The 15,352-nt window shown below is 41.6% G+C and overlaps 1 protein-coding gene across 1 annotated transcript; it reads left to right on the forward strand.

The window, feature by feature from the left end:
* Positions 1–919: 919 nt before the first annotated feature.
* LOC148015700 (GDT1-like protein 4) lies at positions 920–13,388 on the forward strand. The gene is made up of 9 exons (XM_087664913.1): positions 920–1,203; positions 1,326–1,361; positions 1,436–1,570; positions 1,657–1,755; positions 4,810–4,882; positions 5,028–5,113; positions 5,590–5,676; positions 11,865–11,924; positions 12,625–13,388. Exons 1-9 carry the CDS (start codon positions 1,111–1,113, stop codon positions 12,811–12,813), a joined length of 858 nt encoding a protein of 285 aa, XP_087521039.1. The 5' UTR covers positions 920–1,110; the 3' UTR covers positions 12,814–13,388.
* The last annotated feature ends 1,964 nt before the right edge of the window (positions 13,389–15,352 follow it).

The following is a 15,352-nucleotide window of genomic DNA, read 5'->3' on the forward strand; positions in this document are numbered from 1 at the left end:
AAGAAGAAGACATGAAGCACCTATTTTGGAACTCTATCGAAGCAAATTAAAAAAGATATGGAGAAAATTTGCAATGGTCCATTAGAAGAAGAAGATGATTTTGGGTGATGGAGGTGACCTCAATGAGATCTCAGAAAATATTTGGACAATTCTTAGCTTGTACAAAGCTTAGGCAATCCGGTCCCTTAGGAACCATGTTGTTTATGGTTACATCAAGTTCACTAGACACTTGTTAACTAGTCATAGCAATAACATTTTTGTTGACGCATGTGTTACACATAAGAAGCTTGCAATGGCTTTGGAAGCAAATTGATGAAAACTTTGGTTTGAAGTTGTAGTATTATAGGTCTTGTTTTACCAACTTTTTTGGTGATGTAAAATGTTTATACTCTCACATTATAGAAAAACTCAGCCTCCATGTCCGATTGCAATGCCATCAGAGCTTTGGTGATTGTGGCCATTTTTGGAGGCTAGGAACTCTTTCCCTTGGACTAGAGTCAATCATGTGGATAACTTGGTTAAATTGGGAGGTAGTATTTTCAATATCCAAGCAGTGTTTGCGAGTTTGATAGCTATAAAGTTGCTGTTAAGGGACTTAAAAGCTCTTTAGTGAGGTACACATTCTTGAAGTATTAGGGTTGCAAATATTGCAATTAATATGTGGAGTACGACTGAAAGGAAAAGTTTGTGCAAAACTAGATGTGGGGCAAAGGGGGTAGGAGTAGGAGTCGAACGACGAAGAGTTTGCAAATGGATCTTCACCACAGGCTTCAACATTCTTAAAAAATATGCGATTGAAACATTTATATTGTGAGAAGATAGATAGATATCTACATCACCACAGTGCGGTTAGTAGACCATAGTAATCGTTCAACATTTTCTCAAAAGCCTTACATTTTGAGAAGCCTTAGAATCATCATCAATTGGCCCATTTGGAAACATTCATTTTCTCAATTAACGCTAAGGTCTCTCAATCGCTTCCTCTCTCTCGCTCAATCGCGCGCGCACACGCGCGTGCACTCAAGCACACATTCATCATGGCCGGACTGTTACCATTGTGACTTGGAACTTGGCTGAGCAGTGTAGTCTGGATCTTGATGCCCAGGAGCCATGGCAGCGACACCACGATTTCCATGGGCCGGCGGGCTCCCTCTGTTCCTTCTCCTCGTCTCCTCAATCGTCCTTCGTTGCGCCTGTGAGCAGGTGGGGGTGTGTGTGTGTGTGTGTGTAGAGAGAGAGAGAGAGAGAGAGAGAGAGAGAGAGAGAGAGAGAGAGAGAGAGAGAGAGAGAGAGAGACTGATGATTCTGTGTAACGTGACATCCAGGCCACGACGGAAGGCGGTGGGAGTCTAAGAGTCAAGGTGAGGCCTTTGCAATCCTCTGTTATTCATGCCTTATTGGGGGTGTGGATCTGATAGATGGGCCTTTGTCACAGCTGTTTCATGGCACCGATGATGAAAATTCAACCGGGTCTGATGACTGGCAATTATATGCCAATCCCTACATTTCAAAAGCAGGAGGGCTATTTGATGCGTTATTCACAAGCTTCTCCATGATTCTAGTCAGCGAGGTCTCTCTTGTCGGTTAAGATTGGGAATCCATCGATGTTGTTTGCAGAAGAATACTGCTAGGCTGACTTCCATCGTGTCGTTGTAGATTGGCGATGAAACGTTCATAATTGCGGCATTGTTGGCAATGCGGCATCCTCGATCCATTGTGCTGTCAGGTGCTCTGAGCGCTCTCATAATAATGACAGTAAGTGGCTAAGAGTTAAGCTAGTGACATGCACAATCCAGATCGTAACATCATGTTCCAATATCTCATCATTAAGGATGGTTGCTGCCAGCATATTAATCTCAGATCACAACTCAACCTTTAGAGTATATCATTTCTATGCTTTCTGGTCACGAGTTACTCCATCCTCTATGCATCATCTAAATAATTGCTGGAACGCTGCCTTGGCTAAATTGCATCGCAATAATGTCCTGGGGTTGTAAATAAAATTTTTCTTTTTGGACTTCATCGAATGAAAGGGGATGCCTTTGGGGTTCCATCATTGAGTTTCAGAGCATAATTTTTGAAAATCTCAGAGTAGTAAGTGCAAATTTTCTTGTTGGACTTCATCAAGTAAAAGGGGACGCTTTGGGGTGCCCTCATTGAGTTTCAGAGCATATTTTTTGAAGATGCAACTTTCTTGTATTTGTTCATGCTTAACTTTGGGGGTTTTGCTCTGATGTTTCGATCACAAGATCCACTTCAAAATATTTGAAGCAAGGCACAACTTTAGCTGCATACAAAATCATACAAGGCTGAAGATATGGAGGCTTTGATGGAGCTCTTTCTACTTATGGTTGGATGTAGAGCACCTCTTTGTATGTTTTAGCTAGATGCATATGTATCTGCATCAAGTTTGCCTTCACTCGGTCTTCCAGCATAACTCTGTTATGTACTTTGAGGAATAGGCGTTGGATAATGACTCTGGGTACACCCAGGATGAATATAAGCAGAAGGTAGCTTGTTCGGATTGGGCCCCACCTAGTCACAAATGCTGTTTATGTACTTTGAGGAATAGATGTTGGATAATGACTCTGGGTACCTCCAGGATGAATATAAGTAGAAGGTATCTTGTTTGGATTGGGCCTCACCTAGTCACAAATGCTGAATCTCCTGGTAGTCGCAAACACTGAATCTTCTGATGCAGCTGCATTTTGTGTCACATAAAATTGAAATTATTCGTTCCGCCTATGGACTTTTGCGTGCCATGCTTCAATGGAAACACCTTAACTGCCAAGGGGGATTGGTTGGCTTTGCATTCACACATCTTGATCTGACATCTACATGCTACATTATCTTTGCTATTGCCTGATATCCCTTTGGCAATATAGAACCAGTGTTAATAGTGTGCCATCTCTAATTTTGGGGTAACAGCAGCCAAACACCATAATTACCTCTGAGTCCCTGAGTGACATCAGAAATGCAGAACAGCTATGGACCTGGGAGCAGAGATCCAGGGAAGAAACATTTAACAGCTAATGGTTCCATCATCACAATTGGACCTTAAGAGTGCAGAGAAACCTGTCCAAGACAGAAAATAGATATGGGAAGGCAGGCAAATATGCATAACCACCTACATCTGGAGAAGGGAAAGATTAGAGCTGGAAAAATTATGTGATTAGAAGTCCTGTCTACAATCTGGGCCGCTCTAATCAGGCAAAACTGAGACCCATTTAGTGCAGTCTGGCCTGAGAATGCTCCAACCTGGTTCAATTCACCTTTTTGCCTGTTCAGCTTGCTCCACCTGTCCTGCAACTGGTGTCATGGTCTGCTAGGTGTTGCAGTCAGCTGCCAGTCTGCATCTGCCCGCATCTATTTGTGTCCATGCTCGAGCAGCTGAACTGTGCATGGATAGGATGTCCCTGCCAGCACACTGTAGGTGGGTCATATCTAGGTTGTTAAGCACTATATCAATGCTATTTGTGTTGCTGGGTCACTTTTTTGGCAAGCGCTTGACCCTGTTTGGCCCCTCAATTGTTAAGGGTCTTTATACACCTTGCATAGGTATGTGGGATGGGGGGTGGGGATGGCCAAAAGCATGGGACAGGGTCAGGGTGTGGGACAGTACCTTTCTTGTTTAGGTATATAAAGTTAGAGAGATTCTGTGTGCAAAGGGTTTGTGGTTATGAAGGGCCATGTGATTTGAAATATGTGACTTTGTGTATGAAGGGTCATGTGAACATCCTAGCTATCCCTGGCTGTCCCTCTCCTGGGGACGCGTCCTTTCCCATCTGCGGCCTCTTGTTGGGACGGGACAGGGGATGTTGTCCCAGAGACAGTTTTGTCTTGGGATGCTGTTCTAGCATTCGGGGGCCATCCCCTGTTTCTATGATGCCTTACCTATTACTTTATTTGCCACGGGCTGCAGTAGTGCCTAACATGTTTCACACACTTGTGCTCTGTCCAAGTGGAGGTGGTTTACATGTATGACAAAACCTGGAATGCTTCCGATGAGTTGCCACTGGCAAGTATGCCAACCGACTGCCAAATGGTTGTATCTTGCAAATCATCGTACTGTAATCTCTAATCAGCTACCTGTTTTGTTTTATGTTCTAAGCCTTGGTTTCACATTGCTTGCAATTGAAGCTTACTCCAACTCACCTATTTAGCAATAAGCCAAGGTTGTGAATGGCAGGAATAGAGGAGGCCATTCAAAGGTGGTCCAGCATTGTAGTTACATGCTTCTTCCTGCAAGCTTTCTGACATGAGTGCTCTAGGATAGGTTAAGTATGCCCTTTGTGTCATTTGGCCTAGCAGTAGATTTGCTTTTTGCATTATTTAGCCTGAAGGCATTTGATCTTCTATATGAACAGTGAAAATAAATTATTGCTGTTGTGAAGTGGTGAAAAAGACCAGGAAAATCCCATTCACAGAGCAGAAATGGATCGCACAAATATTTATGTGAGCTTGCTCAAGCAATCCTAAAATCTTGTTGGGAACTTTGTGGCTGATGGGCATGATGAAACACATGAAATGCTGGGCTTGCAGAAACGTTATCTTGCACCTAAGGAGATATCATGTAGACATTATTAAATAGTTTCAAATGTTGAAGCATCATCATTCGTAGATCAAGTCAACCTACTCAGTGGATATGTTTTATTTCCCCCCTCTAGAATACTCAATGGATGTGCTAATGTTGTGAGTTGAGCTTTGTCACTTACTGTTTTGCAGGCATCAGTTCACAATGCTCAAGTCAACCTAGTAAGCATATGTGCTAATGTTCTGGGTTAACCTCTATCACTCTGGTTTGATCAGGTACTTTCAACTGGTCTGGGCCGCATAGTACCCAACTTAATATCCAGAAAGCACACCAATAGTGCAGCAACTGGTACAAAGTTCTGTTTTTTCTGCATGTTTATATGCACATGCTGGCATTCATTTGCATATTAGGCTGTTTCTTGTTTTAATAATTGTTACATTTGTTATTGTACTGCCAAAAGTTAAATGTCCTGAATCAGACGGTTTCATTGCAGTTCTCTATACATTTTTTGGGCTCCGCTTACTTTATATCGCTTGGAGATCAGATTCCAAGCATACACCGCAGAAAGAGCTTGAAGAGGTATGCTGATTATATCTTGTCTGAGTGCTTTTTTTGTATCTTTCTAGTGCTAAGTGAAGCTTGGAAACCATATACTGTTTTTCCCAAATTACGAAGTCACATGTCAGCATTTTATTTGTTCACCACTTTGGTGATTGCCGTTCATTTGTAATGGTCATGCATGCCAGTTGGAGATTGTTTAGAGAGTCTTTTCCTTTTTCTGCTAGTGCTAAATTCTTCATGTCTTGTAATTATATGCGTTTGGTTCTTATTGTTCAATCAGATGGGGTCTCTTGTTCATTTTTGCACGCATAGCTAACTTCTTTGAACTTGCCATGTGTATCTATAGGTAGAATTGGTAGCATTTGCATTCCAATAATCTCTTAATCATGCAGCATCCATGACCATTCTATTGATAGTTGCATAACTGTATGAACAAGTTCAGTATGTTTGTTTGTTACAAAATTGTAATCGTCAAACTATTGGATATAGTATAGGTGGAAGAGAAGCTTGAAGGTGGTTCTCAAGGCAAGACGTTTTGGCGAAGGCTGTTCTCACGCTTTGTTACTCCCATCTTTTTGGAGGTATACTGTTGCTTAGGCAAATCTTGGGATATTTTGATTCTTTGTCACCGTTTTTTGATTTTAGGTTAAATTGGAGTTTTCTTTTGAGTTGAGACTTATGGATCATAGAAAGTAGTACAGTGTGACTCAAAGGGCAGTGAGCTTTAACTTGGAAGAATTTAATCTTAAAATAGATATTCATTGATAGAAAAACAAATCAAACACTTGCATCTAGACACAAAGAAAACATGGCACCAAATCATGTGCCTCTTGTGGTATTTCTTTATCCTTATTGGATTGCTTGTACAATTGTTATCATTTAGAAAGCCCTACTCACTAGCTTTCCAATCTTGGCCCTTAGTAGGCTAATTCAGTAGTACAACTCACGGACGTGCATTGTTATCATGTTTTGGTAGTGATGTATGTGAACACACTTAGGATTGACATGACACAATCTTCCCTCACTACGAAGGTTTTTAAATCAATATATGCCCATTCCACTCTGGGGTAAACTCTTCTACATGGATGTTTGTGAATATAATTTAACATACATCACTTTGTTATCTCTTTTTAGTGGTGGACAATTAAATGTAGCACCAAATGAGACAAATTTTCAGTCTCTGTACTAGGTTTCTGAGGAGTTGACGTGAGAGAGCAGAGAATGAGCAGTCCAAATATTGCTTTGGAAGCATTTTGCTGGAAAGACAGTGCACAGTTGGACTATTTCATTATGCATGGACCGGAGTGATGGGGGTTGGACTGGAGTGATGGGATGTTGCAGGGGAAGTTCTCATAGTGCATTGTGCCTCTATCATACACATTCATCTGAGACTCGATTTAACCCTTTTCTCGTCATCTCGAAGAGCATATAGACATACCTTACCTGCTGTTGCAGCCTCACTTTTCCTTTTAAGCTTAAAGCTGCAATGCTCTTTCCTTCTCATAGCATCTGAAGATATGACTATTGGCATCTTGCTCACCTCTGTTCGCCTTTTTACTACTGAATCCCCCTACTACTTACCATTCTCAGAGCTGCTCTTTAAAGCAGCAAACTTGCAATGCAATTTTAGGTCCTCTGACTGATTTCAGCTTCTCTTCCATGTTGAGATTGTGAAGGAAGCCTTGCTGGTATACTGTTCATCACTATGAAGCAAGGCTTAATTTCTCTGATATACTGTCCTAATCTTAATGTCCCTCAAATACCTCGCAAGGATGGCATCATAAGAAGTTTGAGTCCCAACTTGAAAAGAAGATTACTCGGCATGTATGATGGTTCCTGTTGCCTTGATTCTGTCAGAAGATTGAGTCCCAACTTGAAAAAAATATTAAATTTGATATATGTGGTGGTTCGTGTGTCAAAAGATAACGTACCAGCGAGATAGTAGGGTTGGCGGGAAGGAACATGGAGTGAACTCGGCAAACATGGAGAAGAGAAGAGAAGAGAGAATAAACTCTCATGAATGGAATGATGAAGATCTGAATCATGGAGTGAATGTGATACAAGGGAACAAGGGTGCCGTAGCACAAGGAAGATGATGAAGACAGCCACGAACCACGAACCACGAACCACGAACCGCAATGTCCTCCTAAAGGGGTGTGAGGATAGTGGAGAGGCTGGAGAGAAGAGGTGATGGATTGAATGAATCAGCCGCAAGGAATGAATGAGAGAGTGGCCTATAAATAGGCACATTCAATCTAGGATGGCGCCCCTTTTTGGAGCTACAAACCCTAAACGCAAAATGCAGAAACGCAAACTGTGGGTGAAGGGTTTCTCAATACCCCCTGTCAGGCCCAAAAAGGGGAACAAGAGAAGAGTGAGGTGGAGATGCAATGCTACTTGCTGAAGAATGCTCATGCAGCAGATGCCACTTGGACAGTGTCCCTTGTGGGAAAATTGTTCACTTACCCAAGTGCCCTAGTATAAAGATGATGAAAACATGCAATGCATAGAAGGAATGTCGGACTTTGTGTGGTGCCGAGAACCATAAGGATATGCCCGTACTCAATCTCGGGAGGTGGCTCCATGCTAACCAAGTGACCAAGGTAAGAAGAAGAGGAGGAAGAAGATGTAGAGGATCCCAAAGATACAAGATTTCCACCGCAAAGGGAACATGTAGTAAAGAACAATAGATAGAGTGAATTGGAGAACCCGAAACTCAACCTCGAGAGAGAAGCTACTAGCTACATGCATCCATGCTGGAAGGAATACGAAGGCCTCGTCACCAAGTTGCAGCTGAACCTCTGAGGTCCCGATCTAGGTGGTACCTGAAGATCTTGGATATCAGTAGAAGAGATGACTGGTCAAAGACAGCCACCCCAAGAAAGTAGAGGATGGTTGAAGAACTTCATGTGGAGTAGGTTCCCCCTCTGAGGTGGGAGGTGGAGGGGCAACGCTGAAGTCGAAGAAGAAGTAGATGCCCCCTTTGAGGGCAAAGAAATAACATCCCCCTTTGAATCCCTCTCTGAAGTAGATAGGGAATCCAAAAACTCATGGATCATGGACTCCGAAATGTTTGATGACGAAGGAAGTGCCGCTGGTCGTGTCGAAGAAGGTATCTGGGGTGCCGAAGAGCTCCCAGAGGTAGCCTCTCGAACTTGAGTAGTCAAGGGTGGGGAAGGATGGGGCTCAGAATGAGCAAGAGGTGGGCAACAGTCGCTGTCTCTTAGTGGAGCAGACTGGGTAGCTGAAGAAGAGGAAGGAGTCGAGCAGCTACTGTCTCTCGAAGGAGTAGACTGACAAGGAGACGGTATTAAACAATCATTGTCTCTCGATGGAGCGGATTGCAGATCCATAGGTCGTGGAAGCCACTGTACCTGAAAATAAGTGGAAGAAGATTGCCGTTGGCGTTGTGACGATCTCCAGGAGGTCGTACGCCAACCGATCCTCCGTGTGCTCAAAAGGACTTAGTATGCATCAAATGCGTCTTATTGGCTTGAGCATAGTACTTTGATAGCCGACGCAGAACGATCTCTTTGGCCCAGAAAGGAGAGGTGGCACAAGGATTGCCTGGTGGAAGACACATATACTCCGGGGGGGTGGGGAGCAAAGGTCGAAGTCGGCAAGCATCGGTGGTGTGGCCGATGATGCCACAGTAGGAGCACCCAGTAGTTTGGTCATCTGTTGGTAAAGAAGCCATGGATACCAGTGTGCCTTGCTGAAGAAGGAAGAGGTCAGCCACCATGAACCATGAACCGCAATACTCGCCTCAAGGGATGGGAGGGCAGTGGAAGGGCTTGAAGTGAGCTGCTAGTGGGAGGAGGATGTGACCAGCAGTAAGAGGTTGCAACCAGTAGATAAACGTAGGTGAGGAGAGAGAAAGACTAAAAACGTAGGCAGGACAGCCTGTAGGAGAGAGAAACACTAAAAACGTAGGAAAAACCAGCAGCAGCAGTCAATATGCCGAAATCAACTCCAAACAGTGTGTGATAGGGTGGAAACAGGCGCTAGACTGTTGTAGACAGCAATGGCCAGCTTGGACCGCGATGTCCTCCACGTTTGGGGTGTGGGCAGCAAGCTGAAATACTTGAAATTTGCAAAAACGAGATTATTTTTTGAATGGAGAGTGATCAGCAATAGTCGTTCTGCTGTAAACAGTTGCAAACTGCGGGTGGAAGGCTGGAAATAGGTGCCAGACTGTAGATGATAGCAAGGGACAGCTAAGACTGCGATGCCCTCCGCGAAAGGGGTGTGGGCAGCAAGCTGAAAACACCTGAAATCTACAAAAACGAGATTTTGATGCAGCTGAAGAAGAAAAGAAGTGGATGTCGAACTCGCCACCGGTCTTTGCCTTCATTGGAGTGGAGGATCTTTGTTGCTGTTTGAGCAGATCCAGCTCTGATACCATGTCAAAAGATGACGTACCAGCGAGACAGTAGGGTTGGCGGGAAGGAATACGGAGTGAACTCGGCAAACATGGAGAAGAGAAGAGAAGAGAGAATAAACTCTCATGAATGGAATGATGAAGATCTGAATCATGGAGTGAATGTGATACAAGGGAACAAGGGTGCCGTAGCACAAGGAAGATGATGAAGACAGCCACTAACCACGAACCGCAATGTCCTTCTAAAGGGGTGTGAGGGTAGTGGAGAGGTTGGAGAGAAGAGGTGACGGACTGAATGAATCAGCCGTAAGGAATGAACGAGAGAGTGGCCTATAAATAGGCACATTCAATCTAGGATGGCGGCCCTTTTTGGGGCTGCAAACCCTAAACGCAAAACGCAAACTGCGGGTGAAGGGTTTCTCAACATCCTGTTGCCTAGATCCTAATGCAAATATTTGTTTTGTCCACTTCTATTTGGTATGGTCGTGGTAATATAAAGAAAGATCAAATTTACAGCTTGTCATCTGACTGATCTAAATATGAGGGACGAGACTGGAGTATGATGATGCTCCAAGTTCAAGATCCACTGTGTCCGTGGATGTTGCAGGCCCAGTATCTCTCTATCCATTCCGAAAGGGATGTGGAGATGGAATGGATAGCCTCCAATCTGAGTGATTATACAAAAAGATTCGGAAACTAAACTATTTTGAAGTTTGGATCACATCAAACTTGGACCACATATATATATATTTGTCGGCCTTTTGATTTGACATCATCCTGGCCTTGCTATTGTAAAATCAGTGTTTTAGAAAAAACAAAGCTGCATTTTAGCTTTTTCGGGTGTAGCCATTAAGTTAGAGCAAAAGTTGGAAAGAGAGAAAAGTTGAGGAAAGCAAAAAGAAACTCTGGACTGAAAGTCAGAAGCAGAACTCTACCCCTCACAAATCTCTCTATTGATTCTTCTTGCCTTCATGTATTGGTGCTCTCCTTTTTTGTGAGCTACTTCAAGATGCAACATTCTTGACCTTTGCTCCCCTAAATTCCATTGCAATCAGCTTAGTATTTGCAACCAGTTCCAGAACTGCGATATCTTTTCTCCTGAGCTCCAGTTTGACCTAGATCACATCATTTTCATCTTAGAGTGTTATCAGAGCTGGCTTTTCCCAAGGAAACTCTCTTTGACTTGTATACTTTCTGCAGTCAAAAGCTATCACATGGCACTCTTGGTTTTGGCAATATGGTTCTTCTCTCTCTTGATTCACCTGATCAACGATTGGAAATAAGGTTTGACATTTCTGTCAATGATGATCTTAAAAGTTGCCAAGAATACTCTTTTATCTATTCCTTCTTCCTGTAGTCATTATCTTGTGTTGTTATTTCTTCTTGTCTCAGGTGGAAGTCCTAGGATTAGATATGGGCTGAGCTGGTCTGATCCAGGTAAAAATGCCAGAACTGATCGTTCCTAAACCCTTTGGTGTGCATACATCGTCATCATATATATCTACTCCATGTGGATGCCAGAATCGAACATAAAGGGAGTTTACTACAGGGATGTTCTAAATGGACTTCAATTAGTCTAAGATCTAAGCCTAAGCTAGTGCATTTAAGATCTAAGCTTTAGCTAGTGCAACTTAATGCACCTGTGCTATGTGTTCAACTGGATTACATCATCCTTCAATGGGTATAGCAGGCACATGCTCATGCAATGAAAAATCTCAACTTACATAGCCTCTAATGGTGCATTTATGAAGAAGCTTCACCCCTTGAACTACATATGAAACTTGTTGGAACTTTGCAACAATCCAGCCTGGATTTGTAAGACGTGGAAAAGGGAGTTCAGAATACAGGGAAAAAGTCTGGATACAACTAAAAATAAATTATATTCCAGCGGATGCTTGTGGAATCATGATCAAGTATGAACTATTCAAGCCACTGCCCCATGAAATCGATCATTAGAGATTGAACTAGGCTATGTCCAACCTTTAGCTCAGAGAATGTGTAAGTTGAAAATCCTTACCAGATATTTTGAGTGCTTTCTTCTTTAGTTATTCTTGAGGAGGCTTTCTTGGAAGAATTCTGCCCTAGCTCTTGAGAGCTAATTGAAGCTATGGCACTGTTAAAAGGAGCATATCAGGCCAAAGATAGGCTACGATGAAATCCTGGTCAAGTTTCTTGTGATGCATGCATTATGCTTGTGAGAAGCAGTATCTGTTTGGGAATATGCAAAAGAAAAGTGAGTTCATCAGTACACAAGAAAGTTTAATTTGTCAGTTCTTAAATTTTTGTGATGAAACAAGTATATCTGGAGACTACAATGTTTTATCCTAGGATAATTTCTTTATGATGACACTATTGACATTTCAACCACTTTTCTGGTTTTTTCGGCAGGCCTTTATCTTGACATTCCTTGCAGAATGGGGAGATAGAAGTCAAATTGCAACCATTGCGGTATGTGCTGAGAATGTAGTGTTTAATGAACTTCCACACTTCAGTGTTCATTTTATTTGGTAGAGATCTTTGGTTACAAAAATCAGAAATAAGTGTAACTGGGAAGACACAACCTGATCACAATGGTATTAGTTGCAATTATGTAGTCTCTCTCTACTACTACTGCTGCTGCTACTACTACTACTGCTACTATCCTCTCTCTCTCTCTCTCTCTCTCTCTCTCTCTCTCTCTCCTGCTACTGCTACTGCTACTGCTACTACTAGTGCTGTTGCTGCTGCAGCAGCAGCTGCAGCCACTGCGACCACCACCACCGCCATTACTACTACTACCACAACCACTATGACCACTAGTACTAGTACTATTACTACTCTTACAAGTAGGTTGGACAAGTTCAGAATTTGTACTGAAATGAAGATGTGAAATATGGCATATTCACTAGTTGTGATTTTGTATCAGGATCCTATGAGCCGTGCCTTCAAATTTTGACTCTATCCCACAATCTTTGCTTCTTTAATTCGACATCCTCTACCATTATTAGGCATATGAGGATTTTTTGTTCTCTTTGATGTTCAATTTTGCAGGTTTTCTGGTATTCTGCATTTGTCAGGAAAGGAGTGTGACTTGCAAAAACTATATGCCAAAAGTAGGGATAAAAGTTATTAAATCTTGTCTTGGCATGCTCTTTTTTGATTTATGCAGTTGGCGACTCACAAGAATGCAGTTGGTGTGACATTGGGTGCAACTGTGGGCCACACTATATGCACATCTTTGGCAGTTGTGGGTGGTCGCTTGCTGGCCTTGAAGATATCCCAGCGAACAGTAGCCACAGTTGGAGGGCTCCTTTTTCTGGGATTTGCCATGAGTTCCTATTTCTACCCTCCATTATAGCCAATTTCTCATCATACTATCAACTGTTAAAGAAAATCATACGAATGGGGAATGGGGTAACATGCTTACTGCTGACCAACGATGTTATACACGCAAGATTTGTCCGAAAGAAAATTGATGTTCACAATCACAACCATAGCTACATAGCTTTTGCACGAGTTCTAGCAGCACCTTCAAGTTTCACGGTGTCTGTGTAGCATGCTATTCCCAAGTTTAAAGTTCAGCTTCCCATGTGCTTCCATGGGACATTTTACTCCACATTTCAGAATGAGCCCTGAGCATCAGACTTCATTTTTTCTCATTTTTTTCCAACATGGTTCATGTCAACTGGTGCTATGCTGCCGATCAAGGACTGGGCTAAGGACAAACCACAGGAATTGTTTTTGAGTATTTGGATTGCAGTCAGTGCACATGGAAACTGTCGGTATTCAAAGTCACTTGGAATTCTCTACATAATCCATTTGGCAAGCAGCGAGAAAATGTATTTGCCTACCTGTAAACCAAAGCCCATCCTAATCATGGATCAGTCTGTCTTACACATTCTTCATTTCAAGCATCTGATTTTGGTGTTAGAAGTATGCAATTTTGTGTGACCGGAAGCTAAAGTGGAGATCCAAGCAAGCTTTCACTTTTCTAGTTTTTGTTTTTTTAAAAATACATTTTCCAGTAGTATTTGAATTTAGGAAACAAATGAAGCAAATATACAATTCAACCTTCGACAAAACAGATTGTTATGTATTGATATGCACATAAGGGTGAATTGAGTATTGTGCTTCAACACTTACTACGTATTCTTACTCGATCCTTACTAGTTTTTTTATTGTGCAAAAGTGACATTGAAAATTTCTTTTCCAAAAGTATAACTAATAATCTCACACTTTCCTTCTTAGTTGGGATAATAATTATGCTCATTTTGTGTTGATGCATAACCACAAAAGTTCCAAATCAACTTTTTGGCACTTAAAGGTTAACCTCACAAGAGGAATTGTAATGTAATACTTAAAATTTATATTTTTTGCATGTTACAAGGTCAAAAAGCTCCAAGACAACTATTTGATACTCGATTTGAGCTTGTAATTGCCTTACACTTGTTCACCCAAGGGGTACATTAGGTTTAGTGCAAATGAGCTTTATGTGAAGGACTTGACAATCTTGGGACTCTTGGCTTGTAGGCTAATGCATCTACATGCTAGGATGGTGTAGGTGGTTGGTATGGAGCACAATCGCTAGGATGTTGTAGTGATTGATTTTGCTTTGCTAGCTCCTTAGGCTTGTTTGGCCTTGTGTTGGGGAGATGAATTTGATGTCCATTTTCTTTGTTTTTTGCAATGGGCATGGCTTGTATTGTGTGTTGTATGAAGGTTGGATTCTAGGTGGACATTTCATTGAATCTCGTGTCAATTAATAGGCTATATAGGCTCTTAGTATTAATGAAACACCCACTTAAGATCCAACTTGCACATGAGACATGAGACATGAGTTATACTTGTGATAAAGATTTTTTTAATAACTCTTAGCCCTAGGGCGAAAGGGAGCCCACCTTTGAGCCTAGGAGTTTGCAATTAAATTGATCACGTCTCCTTTCCAAGTGTTGACGTCTCATATAATTAGTCCACACCATTCCATCATGTAGATGTCTTGGCCCATGGACTAAGAGTCCAAGGTTGGTGATTACATAACGATGTATATGATAAGCCATGGAGTCTTCTAAATAGGTTTTGGTTGCCCTAATCATAAAGTGCCCCCTAATGAATTTGTACTAGGTGACTTTATGGCCATTGTAACCAATGTTATTAGTGCCTATCTAGGTACCCAAGGATGTAAGAATGATGGAGCATAATAAGGAAGAACCATACATGGGGTTGTTTAATTAGTTGTTTGCATGAAAAAAGGGGGGGTGGGGTGCATGCTTGGAAGAGATGAGGAGAGACCCATTAAAGAGAAACTTATGCCATATGTTTCATGGTGGTAAGGATTCACTAGCCTTGTACCAAATTAAGAGACCTTGTATCCTCTTTAAGGGTCTTCATTAAATTGATTCAATGCATATGAATATGTTCATCATGTGCTTAACCTATATAGCATGAAGTGTGGAAATTTATTTAGCATGGAAAAAAGTATCGAGTAGCATTGAAGTTACATAAATATCAATGTATCATGATGCCTATGCTCAAGGACACATAATTATCTTTGCTTGGTAAAATATCCCATTGTAAAGAGAGACCATATTCATACACAAACTTAGGACAATATCATTTTAGCATTTGAATGAAGCAACTTTGACTTCAAAAAGTTTTGGAGCTTTTTAAATCTATAAGGTTTATGGGATGAGCAAATTCTATTGTACTTGAACAATGCCAAAACAATTTCATGAAAATAATCACTTTTTAGGACACTTGAGTGTTTGAATACTCTCAAGTATCATGGCATATATATTAGTCTAGGATCTAAATATTGAAAAATTGAAGGACATTATATGGACGTTTGCTACCCAACATGTGCATTGATAATTATTGGAAAATATTTAGCATGGAAAAAT

The sequence above is a fragment of the Lygodium microphyllum genome, chromosome 24 (assembly GCF_053477565.2).
Source record: "Lygodium microphyllum isolate KBCC chromosome 24, Lygodium_microphyllum_v1.1.10, whole genome shotgun sequence".
Lineage (NCBI taxonomy): Eukaryota > Viridiplantae > Streptophyta > Polypodiopsida > Schizaeales > Lygodiaceae > Lygodium > Lygodium microphyllum.